This window comes from Oenanthe melanoleuca, chromosome 8 (genome assembly GCF_029582105.1).
Source record: "Oenanthe melanoleuca isolate GR-GAL-2019-014 chromosome 8, OMel1.0, whole genome shotgun sequence".
Lineage (NCBI taxonomy): Eukaryota > Metazoa > Chordata > Aves > Passeriformes > Muscicapidae > Oenanthe > Oenanthe melanoleuca.
Genome location: NC_079342.1, coordinates 16,423,149 through 16,443,054, shown reverse-complemented (window position 1 = coordinate 16,443,054; position 19,906 = coordinate 16,423,149). Strand labels below are relative to the sequence as shown.

The 19,906-nt window shown below is 42.6% G+C and overlaps 2 protein-coding genes across 3 annotated transcripts; one reads left to right on the top strand and one right to left on the bottom strand.

The window, feature by feature from the left end:
• Positions 1 to 185: 185 nt before the first annotated feature.
• CFAP144 (cilia and flagella associated protein 144) lies at positions 186 to 3,414 on the bottom strand. Its single transcript, XM_056497621.1, has 4 exons — positions 3,241 to 3,414; positions 2,476 to 2,535; positions 1,452 to 1,555; positions 186 to 446 (listed from the first exon to the last, which is right to left on the bottom strand). The coding sequence occupies exons 1-4, from the start codon at positions 3,368 to 3,370 to the stop codon at positions 342 to 344; spliced, it is 399 nt and encodes a 132-aa protein (XP_056353596.1). The 5' UTR covers positions 3,371 to 3,414; the 3' UTR covers positions 186 to 341.
• A 138-nt stretch (positions 3,415 to 3,552) lies between these two features.
• Positions 3,553 to 11,524, top strand: PIF1 (PIF1 5'-to-3' DNA helicase). 2 transcript variants are annotated; one of them, XM_056497486.1, is made up of 12 exons: positions 3,553 to 4,035; positions 4,107 to 4,218; positions 4,294 to 4,419; positions 4,517 to 4,670; positions 5,220 to 5,334; positions 5,409 to 5,515; positions 5,910 to 6,049; positions 6,616 to 6,722; positions 7,541 to 7,628; positions 8,165 to 8,310; positions 9,231 to 9,422; positions 9,732 to 11,524. In XM_056497486.1, the coding sequence occupies exons 1-12, from the start codon at positions 3,553 to 3,555 to the stop codon at positions 9,786 to 9,788; spliced, it is 1,827 nt and encodes a 608-aa protein (XP_056353461.1). In that variant the 3' UTR covers positions 9,789 to 11,524. The 2 variants fall into 2 exon arrangements, with proteins under 2 accessions (XP_056353461.1, XP_056353460.1); XM_056497485.1 differs by having other exon boundaries at positions 4,107 to 4,419.
• The last annotated feature ends 8,382 nt before the right edge of the window (positions 11,525 to 19,906 follow it).

Sequence of the window (19,906 nt, the reverse complement as noted above, 5' to 3'; positions counted from 1 at the left end):
TAGCTGGAACCTGCCCTTTGTTCCCTTCATTCTGACAGCTTTTTCACCACTACTCTTAAGTTGGTGACCTTGAGTTCTGGGTCATGTTGCCAATGTCAAAATAAGAAGTCTGAAGCTTTTTGAGATGTTAGTGTGTTTTTTTAGACTATTTGTGTAGATGGGTATAGAAACAGCAGTGAGACAAATACAGAACCATACAGATAGGTTTGTTTGTGCCACTGTTTTTTAAGTTTTGTTTTTTCTATTGTCTCTCACTAGAAATCAGCCAGACTTGCTAGATAACGAGCAGGGCCTAACACATTAGATGTCTTTAACATTCTATCCGTGCTTTTCTCCCTGTACTATTCTTTAGGTTTCTCTCCCCGTGGTGCAGGGTAGCCATGGGCGGTAATCTCAGTTTTCCAGCGTGGGAAGTAGAATCTGGTATCACTGTAGTTGAAGGGAACCTGGGAAACAAAAATGACAGTCATTTGCTTATACTAAAATTAGCAGTAGTAGTAGTAGTCCCTCCTGGGGAGAGTGATGCATGATGTTCTGCTGCTGAGAAATGTCCAAATGACAGGAAGAGCAGGGCACCACTGTACTGTTCACTCTTTGTCATGGTCAAACCTGCCGAATAACGAAAACGTAACAAATTGAACAGCATCATGAATTCTGACTCTAAAAATTGAACTTGTTTCCCTACACACGTTTAGGTCCCTCTACCCTGCCAGACTAATCCTACCAGCAGTTCCTTAATACCATTGAGCCCAGCTGGGATGTCTGTCTCTACCCTTGTCATGAGTAACTGATTTATTTGATGTATAATATGAAAAGTCAATGAAGACTGTCTTATTTTCTTATTTATCTTAGTTTTCTTTATAACAGGCCAAAATTTGCCTTTCCCAAAAGACTAATCTGCAGAGTCACTCATCGTTTGTCAGATATGATTGATGTCTCAGCTTGTTAATCATATTTCTTTTCCTTCTGTTTATTTACATTTCCCCAGATGAATCCTCACTGGTGTATCTGCTTTGGGTATACTTACATGATCATTAATTTTATGGTTCTGCTTGCAATTTATTTGAAAGATGCTGTTCAGCAGCACATTTCTTTGCACAGTACTTCTGTCACTTCACATTGCTCACTACACCATTTCTCATGGCTGAATGCTTTAATAAACAGCCCTGAGTACACTTGTGGCATTTGGCAGCATGCTGTCACTGTCACTGTAGATGTTTTGCAGTCAGGTTTCTCAAGGGAATTGTATTGCTTCTCTGTTCACAAGTCTGTACCAGTGTGAAGAGTCCTCTTAGGTGTAAATTTTAAAAACTTTAAAAACTGTTCTGTGAACAGCTGTGGTCATTCCCTGTAATTCTTGTTTTCCTTGTTTGTCACAAATTGTTTTCAGTGTGGCAGACTTAACACCTCTGAATCCTGTAAAGAGCTGAGTCTTTAAGCATCCTACTCACCAAGGGTGTTGTATGCCAGCCAATTTCTTGGCTTTCAGTTTGTGGCATTGAATATTTCCTTCTTGGCACATCTGCTGCACGGTGAAGAAAATTCAGGAATTCATCTGTTGTTTTAAGAGACACAAATACAAATGAAAATGTGTTTAAAAATCACTGTCAAAAGTCACCTGTGGATATGTGTTAGAACGAGACATCTTAACACTATCCAAGCAACAGCAAGAGCACCAAGGGTAGAGGCAGCCTCTGTGTTTCTGTGAATGATATTGTCAGAATGCACAGTGGAGTTTCTACTAGAATATTTCCTGAGGAAGTTTCAAGATTTGCCTGACAATACTGTCCTGTTAATTCCCTATGTACTGTACTGCAGCATCTTACTTTTCCTACATCGAGTCCACATTGAGTCCAAACCAGTGCTCTATGACAGCTTTTTTCAGCTGCCTGAGACCTGCAGCCTTTCCCTGGTTTGGTTTTCTACCCTCCCCAGTCCTTGAATAGAGCAGGCCAACATTATCTGACCCATTAAGGTTTTTAGACAAAATTAGCATGTTACAAATAAGGGAGCAGCTGCCATAAGGGCTCTTGTTACCAGTGCTCTAAAGTAAGACTTGGCAGTCATTTCAGCAGTTTAACCTGTGTGGTGGTTAGGTAGAATCTGCAATGGTAGGCAACATGTACATATAAAACATGCTTCTAGATATTTTTGTTTTCCCCTGAGAGGTTTAGATTCTCAACGAAAATTTTATAATATGAATATAAGGAATTTTATATATTTTATAGTTTATACATATTTTAATAAAAAAGAGCATAATTGCATGGATGCAAACTTGCTGAAAATGGTAAGTAATGGGAAAGGGCCTTAAAGTGGAAAAAAACCTGCTCTACAAACAAAAATCATAAGTGAGTTTAATTTATATGGTCACAGAGGTGTTTCCACATACATATGTTAGACTGATTACAATTATTAAATCTTATGTGTTAATAATTTTCTTATGTAGTTATCACAAGCTTTTCAGAAACTTCTTACCATCTACTGGCACTTGTATGTTCTCATGCCAAGACATTGGCTTCCTGGCAATCATGCAAACTGGAAAGAAATGAGACAGGTGAATGACTTCAATCACAGCCAGGTATAGAATATGTACTATTGAACTGCATGTGCACAGAAGAAAATGAGTTAGAGGTACTGATTAATGGCAAGTTCTAGGAAGGGAAGGGCATTAGGTGTGCTAAAGGCCTTTCAACAGGTGAGCCTGTGCTCACCATATCAGAGTCCCACCCCACCCAAGGCCTGCAGAGTGCCAAGTCTCAGGAAATTGTATTCCTTTGTTGTTTCATTGCAAAACCTAGACCTGAAAGAATCTACTCCCATCACCTGTCTGTGCTAGCACAGAGCATGAATTGGCAGGTAGAAAGCAGATCAGGACCTGAAGGAACATGGTATAGTGTCGGGGCCCTGTACCCCATCTTGGCTCTGTATTTACATAGAATTTGTAAGTTCCACATCCTAAATAGTTGCCTTACTTCTACGTGGTTACTAAAGGCAAAAATTGCCCACTATCTCGGCAAGTGGGTCACTGTGCAGACCGGTTCCTCAGGCAGAAGGAAAGCGCACCAGTTGCCATTTCCAGCTTTACCCCTCTCGCTGGCCACGCTGCCGCGCTTGGGCGCAGCTGCTTGAGCTGCTCGTCCCTGAGCGCTGCGCGGCTGCCGCCGGCCCCCCCCCAGTCCCCTCACGGCTCGTCTTGCCCCCGGGGCTTTATGCCAGTTCCCTGTGGCCACAAGACCTCACTGGGGTGGTACGGGTTGACGGTGTACTTCGTGAAGAGCAGCCGCCACTGGCGCTCCTTCTTGGCCCGCTCGGCGTGGATGCGGTTCTGCAGCGCGTCCGGCGGGTCTCTCTCGCCGCGCTCCGCGCTCATGGCGGCGCCGGCTCCGCGCGTTCCTGCGCGGCCTTGGCAACGCCCGCCCGCGGCCGCTGATTGGCCCGCCCGGCGCTCCGCCCCGCGCCCCGCCCTTCCCGCCTGCTATTGGCCGCCGAGTTAAAGCCCCCGGCGCTGATTGGCGGCGGCGCACGCGGCGCGTTTGAACGGCCGGCGGGGCGATGGAGGCGGCGGAGCTGCGCTGCACGGCGGCCGTGGAGCAGCCGCTGCCGGGGGGGCTCGCCCCGCGCCGCCGCGTGATGCGGGACGCGACCGTGCTGCTGGGCCGCAACGAGCTGCGGCAGCCCGTGCTGCGGGTGGCCGGCGGCAGCGGCGCGGCGGCGGCGGTGCTGAGCTTCGTGCTGGCCGGTGACGCCGTGAGGCTCTTCACGCGGTTCGCGGGCGAGGGGCGGGCGGCGGTGCGGGTGGGGCCGGACGGCGCCCAGGTGCTGCTGTCCGACTGCCCCCCGGACGCGCTGCGCCGCTTCCTCCGCCTCCTGCGGCTCAAGGTGGCGGCCGGGCCGCGGGACGCGCCGCGCCCCCCGCGCCTGCTGGAGCGGCCGCCGCCGTCCTTCTCGGTCATCAGCCCGCTGCAGGAGCGGGACGTGCTGTGCGGGCCCGGCCGCCGCCGCGCCGGCTCGGAGCGCGGGGAGAGCCCGGCCCAGGTGAGTCCCGGGGCGGGGGGCGGCCCCGGGGAGCGGCCCTGCCCTGACAGCGCCGCCCCGCTGTCCCGCAGGTGCCCCGAGCGGAGAGGGAGAGGCGGCCCCCGGCGAGGCTCTCGGCGGAGCAGGAGGCGGTGCTGGGCGCCGTGCGGAGCGGGAAGAGCATCTTCTTCACCGGCTCTGCAGGTGAGGAGCCCCGGCCACTCTCATCGGCTCCCCGCGGAAAGCCCTGGCCACTAACCTGTTGCTTCTTCCTCGAAGGGACTGGGAAGTCGTTCCTGCTGAAGAGGATCGTGGGCTCCCTCCCTCCGAACATCACCTACGCTACGGCCAGCACGGGCGTGGCGGCTTGTCACATCGGTGGCACTACTCTCCATGCCTTTGCAGGTGATGGCCTGCCCGACAGCGAGGGGCTCGGAGGTCTTACTCCCTTCCCTAAGAATCCGGAGCATCCTAAAGCACTGCTGTTTTTGTCCTGTGGCAGGGATCGGCTCTGGGAAGGCACCGCTGGAGCAGTGCATTCAGCTGGCAGAGCGGCCGGGGGTGCGCCAGCATTGGCTGGCCTGCCAGCACTTAATTATTGATGAGATCTCAATGGTGGATGGCAAGTTCTTTGACAAGCTGGAGGCAGTGGCAAGGTGAGCAGTTGTCAGGTCAAATTAGCAGAAATTAACTTCCCTAAACTTCCGGTCTGCTTCCTTTCCTTAGTTTTGTGAATAGATACAAGGCAGCTGCTGGTACAGCACTATAAAAAAGTATGAAATCATAGAATCTAAGACAATCTTTATAATGAGACAGGTTTTGATCATGTCTGCTCCCCAGTCACAGCTATGGCTGTTTGGGTTGTTCTTTCCATGTCCTAAGCTAAGTGCTGTCTATCGAGATGAGTCTAGATTATACAGCTGTGCCCAAAAGGTCTCTCTTGGCTGAGAGAAGTAGCTGTAGTATAGGAGCCACTAAAGAACCAAGACTGGTAATGACCTCTGGGGTAGGTAAGAAAAGCAAATTTAATGTCTTGTATTAGCATTGCTTAATTATTGGAGCTCTTCTGAGGCAGCTGGGGATAAATATCTTTCACTGCAGGTTGTCTGGATTTGAATATACTGACAGATTTTTAGGCAACTTCTGGGACTTGACTATGTCCAGATTCTGGAGGACCTTCAAAATTTCTTTTCCATCCCTTTCAGGGCAGTCAGAAAACGGGATGAGCCTTTTGGAGGAATTCAGCTAATTATCTGTGGGGATTTCTTACAGCTACCCCCAGTCTGCAAGGCTAATGAAGAAACCAAGTTCTGCTTCCAGGTACAAAACTGTTCCTAAACTCATTCTCATACTTCAAGTCTGCCTCTTTCTTAACAAGAGAATGATTTTTCCAGGCAAAAAGCTGGAGAAAATGCATCCACATAAACATGGAGCTGACTGAAGTGCGGAGACAGACTGACAAGACCTTTGTCTCACTCCTCAGTGCAATCCGTTTAGGCAGGTGAGGAGAAACTCATCTCTCTTTGTGATCCCTGGAGCAGAGGAAAGTGCAGTTTGTCACTTTTCCATCCTCTGTCAGGAATGTGTAGCTGTGGGCAAAGCTATAAATACCTTAGTTAATGTAGACAGGTGTCATATATGCTGCTCTGGTAAGCAAGGACAGTTCCTAGGGTCCCTCTGCAATTTCTGTGAATTAATTCAAAGAATCCTGAGCTGGCAGTGGCCATGGTAGGGCTGGGGCTCACACTGGCTCTGCTCTGACTTTATCAGGTATCTTTCTCTGTCCTCTCTGGGGGCTGTACCTTGCACAGACTGATCTAGCTGTGTGAAGGTTACTGCTGCTCATACCTGCTCCTGATCCCTTTAAAGAAGAATTTCCTTTTCCTGGCTACCAGGTGCACAGAGGAAGTTACCAGACTGCTGATGCAGACGGCTGCTCACAGGTCTGAGCGTGATGGGATCCTGGCTACGAGGCTCTGCACCCATAAAGATGATGTAGAAATAACCAATGAGAGACGCTTGCAACAGCTGCCAGGTGAACTTGGTGGAGGAAACTGCTGGCTTTGGGGCTGTCAGGTGGAACTAGGGTTCTGTCATGCACAGCAGCACCAGTTCAAGCTCTGTGTGTTGAAGTGTCTAGGAAAAAAATTCACAGTGTTTTTTTGTGTAAAAATCCACAATATCACTACTTGGTTTGTAAGAGACAGCAAGCTCATTGCTTTCTGTGAGGTAGAGTAGGTAAGATATTGCCTTCACACCTCTCCTTTTTTTTTTTCTTAGGCCATGCTCTACCCAGGCTATTTAATTTTTTGCCTCCCTTGCTGGTCCTTGGATTCTTCCTTAGTCTCTTTTGGACATCTGGTGTTGGTGAAACTGCTCAAAATGCTGTCTGCTCAGTTCTTATTTACTGCTGACCTTTCATTTCTGTGCCTTTTCTTGCTCTGAACCTTATATAGGGAAGAGAGGCAATAGTGAGCTCTCTGCTGAGCAGAGCAGAATGGATATTAGAAGAGGAATTAAAATAAATAAATGCTGAATCTCCTGTAATGATGTGTAGAATGTGTTCAACAGTTTTAAGTCCTGTCTTTCTCCCTTTAACAGGAGAAGTGCACGTGTTTGAGGCTTTGGACAGTGACCCAATGCTAGTGAAGTTAATTGATGCTCAGTGTCCTGTGGGTGGTAGAGTTGAGCTAAAGCTCGGAGCTCAGGTAAGTGTGTACATACATGTGTGATAGACCAGATCAAATGGCATAAGAAAAATGCAGGAACATCAGAGAAATGTACAGAGTAGATTAATATATAGGATATATAGAATGCAAATTCAGTCTAGAATGGCTATGCCAGGGCAACAGAAGACTCTATCCCAATCTCTGTATATTTTTCTGCTTAGAATCTTATCCAGACAGAGGATGAGTTCAGGCTCATGTCTTGTGGACACTGATGGTTACTTGATTTTGACAGACATGTCCAATCAAATTTAGAAGCTTTCCAGTAGCAGAAAGCACAAGCAGTCCTTGCCTGCAGTCTCACTTCCAGGTACAGCAGCCCTCCCCACCTGTAAAATATAGCACAGCTTGCCATGTTTGCTGGACTGGGCATCTAGCTCTGAGCTAGGGCTGTCAGAGTGGAAAGGATGTAGGATTGTACTTAGTAGTAGCACTATTTGCTTTGAAAACTTGTTCTTTAGCTGCTCCCAGAATCTGTATGTGCATAGGCTGGTGATGCCTGGCAAAGGGAAAACTGCTCCCTGGATCTGAACTCACAGCTGTGGACAGAAATAACTCAAGTAAAGTGTTCAGTGCTGTAAAATCATGTAGTTAGGAATCCTAGGAAGGAAAGGCTGTGTAATAATTCCAATGAAATGGGAGATGGTGCTGCAATAGGCAGGATAGGATGATCTGGCCAAATCAGCCTGATGTGCTCATGCATCCTGGCAAGAAGTTTAGCTGCAGGTAGCTGAAAGGACTGTAGAAGCAGTTTAAAAATCCACAATGAATTTTTAAACCCATTTTATTTTTCTCTGTAGGTGATGTTAGCAAAGAATCTGGATGTGTCTCAGGGGCTGGTGAATGGAGCACGAGGTGTTGTTGTAGGGTTTGAAAGTGAACAGAAGGGTAAGTGAGGCCTTTGATCTTTTGTTGAAGGAAGTGGGAAAATAACAAAACAGTTTGTTGTTGGTGGGTGATGACTTCTTAATTTTGTTTACAGCTTGGTGATAATTTGAGGGAAAGCAGAGAGATCTCTGCAAGCTTGGGGCTCTCATGAGCTGTGATGTCATGCACTGCATCAGCTATAGCTATCTGTAGGCCTCTTGTGTTCTGTATTCTGTATGCAAATGTGTATGCTCACTTGAATTTCCTGTTTGTTCTGTTGAAGCAAGTTTTGATGGATTTTTTGTTTGTTTTTCTCAAAGAATAATGCTCTGCTACCTGCAAAATGTATTTTTTTTTTCTGCATCTCAACTGGTAAAATACCTGCCTTTTATTCTTCTGCTTAAGTAGGTGTCAAACATAATTTCAGGACATGCTATTAACTGTCTGTGGATTTAGATTTGGTTTAAGCAGAAAAAAGATGCTCTCAAGCTGCTGACATCCTGGCTGTCAAGTGTCAGGAATACATCCCTGTTTCTTTCCTGTTCCCATTCCTACAGGACTGCCTAAGGTGAGGTTTCTCTGTGGGGTCACACAGCTCATAAAAATGGAAAAATGGATCATCAAAGGACCATCAGGAATTCACCTGAGTCGTCAGCAATTACCTTTAAAATTGGCATGGGCCATTTCCATTCACAAGAGTCAGGTGGGTGCTCTTGTACAGAGGCTTTTACACTATTATAAACCTTATTTCCTGGGTGAGCTTGCATTGCTGGTGAAACAGGAGGGAAAGCTGGAAGGCTCTTTTTGTGGAGGGGGAAACTCCAGCATGTGTCTAGCTGCAGAGAGATTTCTTTTGCTTGTGGGGCTGTCAGTACTACTGGGGTTTCCTTAAGGGCACTGCCATCTGCAGAGTTGGCATTGGGCTATAAAGCAGCTTTATTTACCACTGTGGGCTGATGAGGGTAGTGCTCCCCTGAGAGCATTAGAAACCCTGAGCTGTACAGTGTAAATGAGAAAGCTGCTGCAGCCACAGCTGTGCTCTTTGGGCTGGACTTGCCCTTTGATGCTGTGCAATGGGGATTTTTTAAACATAACTTTCAATGCAACAGTGTAATATTTAAAAGGTTCCTTCCTTTCCAGTAGACTTCACACTTGATAAGTACTGGTCTGGGAGACCTGTGGATTTGTTCCCAGGCCACAGTTTAAACTAAGCCATGCTGAAAATTCTGCTGCACCTGGAACAGCCCATGAGACAAGGCTGGCCAGGTCTTACCCAAATTCTCTCTCAGGCCTGCCAGAGGACTGCTTGAGAATGGTGCCTACAAAACTTAACTACTAAAATTGAAACCAGCAGGATTTCCTTCCCTGCTGTGTTGATTAGATGGGATTTATGGAGTTTTGGACAACAAGAGCCTCACTGGAATTAGTTAGTGGATCCTACTATCTACTATAAGTTTCCTGACAGTGGAAAAAATGCCTTTGCTTTCCACTGATTCCTTTTTTTCAAATCAAAACCTTTTAGCAAAAATGGTACCTTGGGCAGACTCGCAGGCCAGGTTAGTGTTGATAAACCACAATGCTATTGTTTGTTTGCTCTGTAACAGAGTTCTCTGCCTTTGATAGGGCATGTCTTTGGACTGTGTGGAGATCTCCCTGTCTCGTGTCTTTGAGAGTGGGCAGGCTTACGTAGCCCTGTCCCGAGCCCGGAGCCTCGCAGGGCTCCGTGTTCTGGACTTTGACCCAAAAGTAGTGAGAGCTGATCCTGCTGTGCTGCAGTTCTACAGACAGCTGAGACGCCATCAGCTTCCAAGACAGGTAAAGAAAAATCTGCTAGCAAAGCCTGCCTTGTGCAACCAGGATGAGAGATACGGGCACTAAGATGTGTCTTTGTCTTCCTAAGCAGGATCAACACTTGTAGTGGCAGGAGAGATGAAACTGCAGAGAGGGTAGCAGGGCAGCTCTTGGGGACAACATATCCACTGTAGTGTTGGGGCTGTGTAACACTACCTGGTCCTCTGGGTGAAAGGGTGGGTTGGGATTTTTTGATCCTCCTCTTGCAGTAAGGAATGAAGAAGTGGGCACAAAATAAATTTCTGGTAATTTTCTTTTTCTTTCTCCTCAAAGGATTCACTACACACCCATTCAGATGTTGATGAGAAGGAGAACTGGAAATGCAACTGAGAATGGTCTTCTGGTTTCTGTGAGGTGTCAGCATAGACTGCTGAGATGCAGCCACCTTGTTGTGTATATTTGATAACATAGACAAGGTCATTGGAGATTTTTTAGATCTTTGCTTCATTCAGCTGACTCTGGATATGTAGAACTATCTCTACCTCACATTCCTGGAATTTGGAAGGCTTCTGCAGACCCCTTCTGAGCCCCCAGCCTTGAGTACTCCTGTGTCACAAAGGCAACTCTAGCAAACAAAATGACTGAGCAAGGATGTGCCTGAGGGATGTTTCTACAGTTTTATCTTGTGTCTGAGGGACCTTCCTACCATTCTCTCCTGCCTGCTACTTCTATTTTATTTTTTGCACATACAGACTGAAACCTGTGTGCCTTTCTTCAAGTATACCACTGCTGAGAGATGGAAAGTGTGTGTCCTCTTTGCTTAGATGGATTGTTCACAGGAGCTGCTGACACAAGGGAAAGCAGTGCTAAATATCTGGAATACTTGATTTGCCTGCAAGAGCAGAGCTGTTCCTGCTGCCTGACACCAGGAGGCTTTGCCTAACTTCTTCCACAAGCAGAATTGTCAGAGTTGCACATTGCCTGTTATGCTGATACAAACACTTTTATTAGTCTGTTGCATACAATGAGGTGATTCTTTTTCAACCTTTTGAGATGAGCTGGCACTATTTAAAAATAGGAGGAAGCCCTACATCTTATACTCATAATTATGGAATGTAAGAACTGTGAAGTTTCATTACCCCATGAGCAAGAAGGGGGTGAGGAGATGGGTGCTGGTGGGACCCTCTCTTGTTTAAACACGAGGCTCCCATTCAGATGAGAGTTTTCCAGGAAAAAGTATTTTTGAATAATAAGGTGGAAGTTGAGTGTGCAATAGAGTAATGGCTGAGGACATGTGAAGAGCTGTAACTTCACTTTTTTGGGAAAAGCAGAGACAAGCAGGACTAATGTATTGTCTTAATAAAGGAGAAGCTTTGGTCTTTGTATTTTAGCACTTTGCTTAAAGCTAAAGTAACTTGTATATTTCAAAATGTTTTACATATGGGAATAATATGAAATAACATCCATCTGGAATTTATCTCTTGCAGGGGAATTCTCTAAAAAAGCCTTTGCAGTGTAAGCAAGTTGAAGGCCATTTCTTGGCAGCTGCTTTCCTTAAAGTCAGGAAAGGATGTTGGCAAGACAGTGGTTAACATAACAGAAAACAGACTTTGATAGGATTTAAAAATGTATTTTAAAGTGTTTTTTTTGTTTGTTTGTTTTGGGTTTCTTTGTTTGTTTGTTTTTTTCTAGGCTTGAGAAGGTAGAGTCTTGGAGGAAGCAATAGTATAAGACAGAAGTGGGGCTGTTATTCAGAGAGTTTTTAATGTATCAGCTCATTGTTTCTTCAGAGGAATTTGAAGGGGAGGGGGTGGAAGTACCTGGAGGTGGAGCTGGAGCCTATGGAAGGCAAATCCCAAACCCTTGCTTGGCCATTGGGCTGCTTTCACTTAGCACTCTTGTGGGTTTTTAATGATGGGATGCTGCAGTATAATGAGGGCTTTGTGTTGCATTGGACTTTAACATTCTAGGCATTTCAGATCCCACACTTTTAAAGTGAGTTTTACTGTTGGGGTAGACAGCTGTGAAGAATATGCCAGGCAAGTCCAGTCATTGGCAATAAATTGATTTATTGACTGATTATGCAAGAGTGATGAGATAATGCAGGTTCAAATCCTTTAATACTTCTTAAAAAGTTCCTGTAACCCTGTAAGTGCAACATAATTTACAGTGTAACAGTGGTGATCATGTACACTGCATATAAAATTCTAATTACCTGTTCTTGTGAAGTAATTTATTTAACTGTAGCTTTCATGAATTTAGGGACTGAAGCCTTTCCAGTTGTATAGGGGGAGGTGGGTTGATGCCAATTTGACATAAAATGCTAAACAGAACCTCAAGATGAAAAGGTTAATCAATATTTCATTTAGTATTAAATCTATGAGAAATATTGTGGGAGGCATTCTCAGTGATGGAACTGGGAAAGCAGAATCTCTGTGGCTTTTGAAGGTCTGGCAGCTGTTCTGAGGCCAAAATGTGTCCATCTGAGTAAGTTTTGCATGTTCTGTCTTCCAGCTAAAGCAGACATAGGGATGGGTGCTGAGTTTGAAGGCTGCTATTTAAATCCTAAAAGAAGCAGTCAGGGAAAATCTGAGTTGTCAGGCTCTGTCATGGCTCCACTTTGGTCAGGATTATAATGAGACTTTTTAAAATGGAATAATGCTTCCCTATATATGAACTAAAAAATCTTGTACTACAATAAATATCCCTTCTTCCACATGTTAGTTTTTCTTACAGAGGTACTATCTAGAGTTAGAACTCAATACATCACCATGGGATTTAAAAAAACCAACACAAATTTTTATTGTGGTGATTGTACTGGAAGAAGAGAGATATGACAAGAGGACTTAGTCAAATGAGAAAGGATCTGAAGACTGAGCAGCTTTTTAGGGGAGGGTGCCCCAGGCCAGCCTCAGCATCTCTGATGCTGAGGTGAGGTGGGCTCAGTGGGCTGCTATGGGAAGATGGGCTCTAAGGACAGTGCAGAAGGAAATCTTTATCAAAGAATTCCAGCTGTACTGACTGCTGAGGAGTGGAAGCAGCCTTGCAGTGCTGCAGGGGGTCTGGGGGCTCCAGTGAGGGGACAGGGACAGGCAGGAGCTGGCCCCAGTGACAGCACAGGCTCCACAGGGACACTCAGCTGTGCAATGATGGCTGGGTCCTGTCCCTGTGGAAAAGGCTTCCATGACTGCACTCCCATAAATACAGGGAATGAATATTGTCTCTTCACAAACTGAAGAGAAAGCATTTAAGCATTTAAACATCTGCCTTACTCTAGCTATTGTTAAGTGAATTAAACTAAGAGTTTGATTCATAATTGGTATTTCTATTACTACAAAGTACAGCTATTCCCATTCCAAATACATTAAAGCATAAGAAACTGCTTTATACCAGCTAAAGCTCCATAATATATTTATGTGTTATTGGAAGCATAATTCACAAACAGAGTGTTATTAAAACCTTACCAGCTTCCAGTTTAAATCATTGTATAGTGATTTAGTACCCTTCTCGTTCTTTATGTGGCATTTTCATTATAATTAAACATGAATGTGCCCTCACAGTCTGTGCCCACAGGTCCTGTGAGCACAGGAAAGGCAGCAATATTCCTGTTGATCCCTGATGCTGTAATAAGATTGTGTCCAGGAATTAAACCTTCATATCCAGAATTGCTCTGAATGGAAAAAAAAAAAAATGCTACTCTTAAGTAATGGAAATACAGTACATTATTGGTTGTGCTATGAATGCTAATAATGCCATTTTTCTTGTAGATCTTACGAGTTTCTCATTTTATATTAGGCCACTCCGTGACATGTAATTGTCTTCTGCTGTTAAATCTAAGCAGTTCTATTACTAGCATGAGAAAAGACCTGAATTGCTAGAGATTGCATTTAAATGTGTAAAATTTCCATTTTACTGTTTCCTATATGACTATTTTATGCTTGTTTCTATTACAAATCATAAAATGTTGTATGAAATATTTTAGCTGAGCTACTGACTAGTATATAATTTATGAAATCTGGTTATAGAAGCAAAATAAGTTGATAATAAATCTAAGAGTAGTTTTTCACTTATTATTGAATACTGCACTATTTGATTTTTCTTTTTTTATTTTAAATTTGTTATGGTGTTGGCACAGGTTTGATATGGTGTTGCTATGTCAGATGTGACAAAGAATGTATGAGAACCCTTCTGGGGTGGCAGCTGCATAGGCACCAACAGCTTCCAAACTGGTACCAGACGTGGGCAACTGGGTTCTGAGGTAACACATGTTTTTACTAAATTAGTAATTACAATATTTTGGCAATGAGAGCTATGATAAAAAAGCCTCTGACAGAAATGTAGGATTTTTCATTAAGTTTTTTATTGTTATTATTATTATTATATGGACTTCATAAGTGTTTTTCCCCTCTTAGTCCTCAAAATGTTTTTTGTCTACAGGTAGGTGAATGTGTACAGGAACCACACCTTCCATCCACTGCTTCTTAAGCCACTGGCTATCAAATTTCTGTAGGACACATAATTTTTTTTTTTTTAAATGACTATAAACATCCTGAGAATTATAGGGGGATTATACAGACTTTCAGTTGGAACTTAGGAGCTGGTCCAAGTCTTTAGATTTTGGATTCTGTTTTGTTTATTGAAAGATCTGTGATTCCCTCTAATCAAGTATCAGGTTAGAAAGGGTATAACCTATTTGAAGATAATGCTAGACATTAAACCAGAAACATTAGTAAAATTTCTCAAGATTAATCATAGTAACTAATAATTCACAAAAACCAAGGCATCACATATCTTTTAGTATTTGCAAGTGAAGGCTGAACAAATTTACAGAATGTAACAAATCTAGTATGAAAAACACTGATGTGAATTCATGAGAATAACTTGGATTAAGAAATAAAATATTTGGCCATAGTAACACCAGGTGCTTTCAACTGACACTTGGAAATACAAAGTAAATTTTAAAAAAAGATCTTGAATCTTGAGCAATGTGCAAATAATTAATTGCCAGAATGTCAATGCATAATGCAGAGGGATGTTACCAGATCTAATTTAATTTTAAAGAAGGAAACTTTGAAATTGTTTGGGTTTTACCTGGTTCCTCTCAAGATGAGAGAGACTTTGCAATAACTTTTGCCCTTTTACTTGTGATGGCAGCAAGCTATGGCTATTTTAACATAAAAACATCACTGAAAATAGAACACATCAGATGATTCAGTTAGGTCAAAATGACAAACTTTCATGAAATGTTGCCCCTTTGTCTTCATTAGCCATAATTGCTGTCATTTAGACTTTGGGACAAATCCTACATGTCTTCCTTTTGTTTTGAAAATAAAGGATAAAAATGGCTCTGTAGAAACAATTTTAAGTTCATGTTCAAGAGACAGTAATATTTTTGACAGATTGCTGTGAAGCCTTGTGCGCTCTCAGATCTCAAAAAGTACAAGGTCAAAAATATTGTTTGTGATGCCCTATATATTTTAACAGAAATATTGTCAAAAGAAATTATAATCAGGTTTTGACACTTGTCCTGAAAGTGTCAAGGCCTCCATAAAATAGCTTCAGGCAAAAAGTCATAAGTGTAATATTCATTTAATAACTCTGTAAGGTATAGATCATCTTGCAGTGCTCAGTTTTGAGGTCAGGACACTAATATGTGAAAGAGGTATCAGCCCTTTAACAACCTTTGCTATGGATTTCATGAGATGCTCTAAAAAAAGGGGGGGAAACCCCCCAAACAAACAGAAAAACCCAACCCTCCAAAAAACCATATTCAGCACTGCACCAAGATCTCACAGCTCCTGCAGCAGGGCACTGGGAGTGGGACATCAAGCTGAGGTGAAAGCTATGTCAAAAACTGAAGGTGAAGAGGGCACATAGCATCTGAAGAATTCTGTTTAGAGCCAGAGAAATGGAATAATTTGGAATATGTCCAGCTCAAGACATGCAGGTGAAGTAAACTTAGAATAGTTACCAAGTATTTTTCCATATTCAATAGTGCCTATGGGCCTTTGGGATAGTTAAGAGATCCAGTACAGTCCAAAAGTGTCAGAAAGAGCACAGGGAGCACAAGATCATCCTTTAGCACCTTTGGTGTCACTGTGAATGGCAGCAGTATAAAAATAGAGGTGATGATGCTGAGGAAGGAGGGATAGGAGCAGCTCTTGCAGTGCTGGGCACAGGGACATCAGCTCAGATTCCAAAGGAGCTGCTGGCTGTGTTCTGTGCTGCAGTTTGTCAGTTCAGCTTGGGGCAGCCTGTTCAGAAGCCATTAGCAAGCATTATGGTGAAGCTGGTGCTGGGGGCAGACAAGGGACTACAGCCCTTGTCAGATGCATCCCAGTCCAATGAGGAGAGGGTAAGAGACTCTGAAAAGAAGTTGTGGCAAGGGGCAGAGACACTGCACATGTAGACAAGTTTTTGGAACAGAAGAAAACCTAGCAATGTGTTTCAGTATATCTTTTTTTGACTCACATGAAGTATGTTTTGCTATGATGGACTCTTTGAAGAGGGGGAGGTGGGTGGAGAAGGCATTTCTAGGACATTTTAGAGATGACAAAAAATATGTGCTACATGTAAGTATATAAAATACATGGGATGATATGTCCACAGGCAGGTTATATACAAATAGATTTCACCCCAAACAAGTGGGAAAAGATACAAAACCCCCTGTAAAACCTACCAAAAGGGAAGATATTTTATTTCCAGAGCTCAGTTGGTGAAGCATATTTTGTCTTTACCTCTCAGTTCATAAAGACCTCATCTTGCTCTCATTGAAAACATTTTCTAGAAATCACAGGTGATTCTCTGCTTAACCTGCTGACAGGAGAAAACTGCTTTATATGTCCTTTTTCCCCATTCTTCTAGACTTTGGCTGGGGGTTTCTTATTTCAAAGGGAATTTAGTTGTGCTAAACCCCTAAATGTGTATGTTTTCTATAGTGAAATGAAAACTACATTTTTTCCTAGTATTTGTTTTGCATACTTTCCAAAACTGAGGGGAAGAATGCTACCTAACACATATTTGAATAGAAAATGCTGCTCAGGAAATAGACTAAAACCCAGCTCTTTGTTGGAAGCTGGTCTGATGTAACTAAACACTCCAAAGCAAACAGCTCCTATTCAGTTTACTTTTTCAGAAGTGTGGTGGGATTGTTTTCAGCCCCTAAAACATAGAGTTTCATTAAAGAGAAGATAATTGACAATAAAAGGAGGGGAAGAGTGTGCATTCTGATCTTAAATGGTACACAAGTGATATAACATCAGAAGAAAACTGCACTGCCTACTCAGCAGATTGGAAGCTGCTCTTATTTTCTATCTAACAAGATTGTAAAAAAATCACTTTACAGCTTAGAAGCAGTATGCAGGCTTAATTATTTCCTTATGCTCCATTCTGCAAATATACTGAACAATATCAATCAATTAGCTATCCATGTGCCAGACTGTTTCTTAATGTGAAATGCCTGCTGTGTCTTAATTTTTGCCCTGAACAGGTATTTTCACAGAGCTAATTCATAATACCTTACAATCTCAATATAATCCCAACTAAACGTTTTGATACTTAGTCCCATGACTGTCCCTTGGAGTTCTTGTACCAAGGGGTTCCTCCACAACCTCTCAGGGAATATGACAATGCACCTGGACATGTGCAGATGCCAGTGTGAGACAAGTCATGTGGAATGCCTGAAGGATGTAATAAATATTTCATGCAATGCAAATTCTGTTGTCAGAGGTATCCCAGGGAGGGTGAAATTCTTATCTGGCTGTTTGGAGGACTTTGTATGGAAATGAACCACTGGTAGTGCTCTAGGAGTTGCCATATTCCATCAGAACATTGAGTTTGATTTCTTGCCCTCAGCAATGCCTACTCTTTTATAATCTGGTTATTCAGAGAATGAAGGGCTGCCCTTCTACAAATATGCCAATCTAAGTCACTCAGAATGCAGTTATACTTGTTCAGGGATGAGGGGTAGACTCCTTGTTGATTTTTTTTTCCTTTGCAAGCCCTGATCTTCTTCCCTGAAAGATGAGAGTATCCTCAAAACACATACACACTGACACATCTACAACAGGTCTAATTACTGCACTTTAAAACAAATAATTTCTGCAAATATTTTGTGTTCAGTTTCTTTTAACTGCAATTGGTAGAATTTTTACCTGATCCATCTTATCTGGCATTTTCCCTGTACATCAGCTGAGGCAAAGCACAAATTCCTCACATTTCAAGTGCATCAGTTAAAACCCTTTCCTTAAGTTGCTTACTGTGACTGGTGTTTGGAAACACATACATTTTGAGTTTGCTGTTCAGTTTCAGCTGCAGTCCCACTGGGCAAGGTGGATCAGGCACAGAATAAACTGTTACCTTCATTCTGGTCAGACACAACCAGTATTTAGACATTTACTGTGGATATTTCAAACTAGGCAAGTGTAATTGCAGTGTACTTTATCAATGTCCTGATTAGGTCCTCTGTAAAGTGTAGCTGTTATGAGAAAATGACATTAAACCTCCCCTGTAGGCCTCAATGGCAGCTTTGCACAAGGTTTGCCCACAGATTTATGATCCACTGTAAACATGAACCACATGCAAATTTTAATGGCACTGTTACATTCTCCTCTATCCTAAAGAAACCTGTTCATTCTAAGCATCTTATGTTTATTTTCTAGTTATTCCTCTTTCTTCAATTTCTTACAAGGAACATTGAGGACATGTAGGACCTATAGTCCATTTTATCCAAATTTGTGTCAAAGAATATGACAAGCTATATATAGATTTGTGTATATATATATTTAAGAGACTATCAGAATATATGTTTTTCTCTTGCAGTTTTCACTAACAGCTGTTGGAAAACAGTTATAGCCACAGAAAATATGGAAAGATATGAAACTTAGGGCACATTAAATGCAATGCTGATTAAATTCACAGCAAGATCATTTCCTGTTCAGCAAAGCTTGCTCAGCCAGCCAAGAAAAAACAAGAAGACAGATTTCCAACCTGCCTTTATTTTCAGTGCTCAAATTCTGTGCATCTCATCCTCGAGGTTTAACAGTGTGTTTACACTAAAGCTTTAGTTGGATCTTTATTATTGAAAGCCTGTCCTGGAGAAAAGCTCACAACACATTACCACAGAAATCACCCCTGGCAGTGGAAACCTAAATGCTGCTTAATTGCATAAATATAGGCAAAACTCAAGGCATCTACAGGCTGCAGCAGGGGTGGCTTAAAATAACATGTTCACAAATTGCTCAGCTCTGGTAACAACTGATAACAAGAATTAATGCATAACACAGCAAAGAAATTATATACATTTATATCTATTTCCTCTCTACAAAGAGCCATAAATGTTGTTCTTTCAAAATGTGTCACTGCAATGTGTGAGACTTGACTTGACATTGGTGTGACGAGATAAACTGTTTAATTGGGTTTTAGCATACCAGCAGTGTACTTATCACACTATTTGCCATTCAGTGACTAGGGAGCCATGAAAGATTATCTTTCCTGAGGAACTAGAAAATGGCATCTCCTTTTCACTTGCTGTCCTCTAAGCCACTTCTGAATATCCTATTTACCTCTTGGAATCACCTTGTTTTATCTGTGTCCAGTTCCCAAGGGGAAGCTTATCTTGGAGTTGTTCTCCCAGGTTAAATACTTTGTCTCCATCTATTTCTCTAGCCAGATGAAAGCCTCTACTCATCTAAAGGTGTTTCAGCTGTATTAACTTGTGCTTTTTCTCCCTCTGCAGTACACTGCAGCTGCCTTCTGAATGCAGGCAATCAGGGTGGCTTTGGGAGTTTACTGCTTGAAAGATTTATGGTGTGGATCACACTGAAAGAAAAGGGAAAAAATAAAAGAGAAAAGTTTCATGTGGATGTCCAGTGATTCTCCCGGGTTCTGGGAGCATCCTACTTTCCAGATATATATATATATATATATATATATATATATATATATATGCACTTCAAATTTTGTTATTATGTGACAGGACAGGTGGAGACACTTTTATCTTAAAAATACTGGATGAGCTACAAAGTAGCTCTCTCTCCTAGTTTTATGTTTTACATCCAGCAGAATGAGGCTTTTTTTTTTTTTTTTTTTTTTTTTTTTTTTTTTTTTTTTTTTTTACTGCTACATACTGTTGTGGTCCAGTTTACTCAGGCTCTCTCTGCATTTCCAGAGGCAGAAAAAATTGATCAAAACCAGTTGGGATATAGCAGCAGGACACAGGTGAAGGCATTATCTACTGTTACCTAGTTTTGAGGATGAGGAAGGGTAAAGGAAAAGTTAAAAAGAAGGTCAGCATTGAATCTTTACAGCCTGACAAAACAGTCTGAAATACTTTGCTTAATTTTCACATTTGTGGACATCATTGATCCAATCCAGAGCCTGCAGTTTGGTACAAGTGGGAATGGGCTAATTTACAAACTCAAAGCACTTTTAACATGTTGCTGGTGTTTAATATACACATACTCAATTCCTCCTCTGTGGTTACCAAAACCACAAAGCTTTAGTCACAT

Bases quoted from the DNA above. Each gene is read 5' to 3' on its own strand.
- CFAP144 (XM_056497621.1), bottom strand. From the start codon at position 3,370: ATGAGCGCGGAGCGCGGCGAGAGAGACCCGCCGGACGCGCTGCAGAAC. The intron at 1,556-2,475 runs GTAAGAAGTTTC...TTAAAACAACAG, and splicing joins CATACAAGTGCCAGTAGATG to ATGAATTCCTGAATTTTCTT. The intron at 447-1,451 runs GTGAGTAGGATG...TTTGTTTCCCAG, and splicing joins GCTGGCATACAACACCCTTG to GTTCCCTTCAACTACAGTGA.
- PIF1 (XM_056497485.1), top strand. From the start codon at position 3,553: ATGGAGGCGGCGGAGCTGCGCTGCACGGCGGCCGTGGAGCAGCCGCTG. The intron at 4,036-4,106 runs GTGAGTCCCGGG...GCTGTCCCGCAG, and splicing joins GCGGGGAGAGCCCGGCCCAG to GTGCCCCGAGCGGAGAGGGA. The intron at 6,723-7,540 runs GTAAGTGTGTAC...TTTTCTCTGTAG, and splicing joins AGCTAAAGCTCGGAGCTCAG to GTGATGTTAGCAAAGAATCT.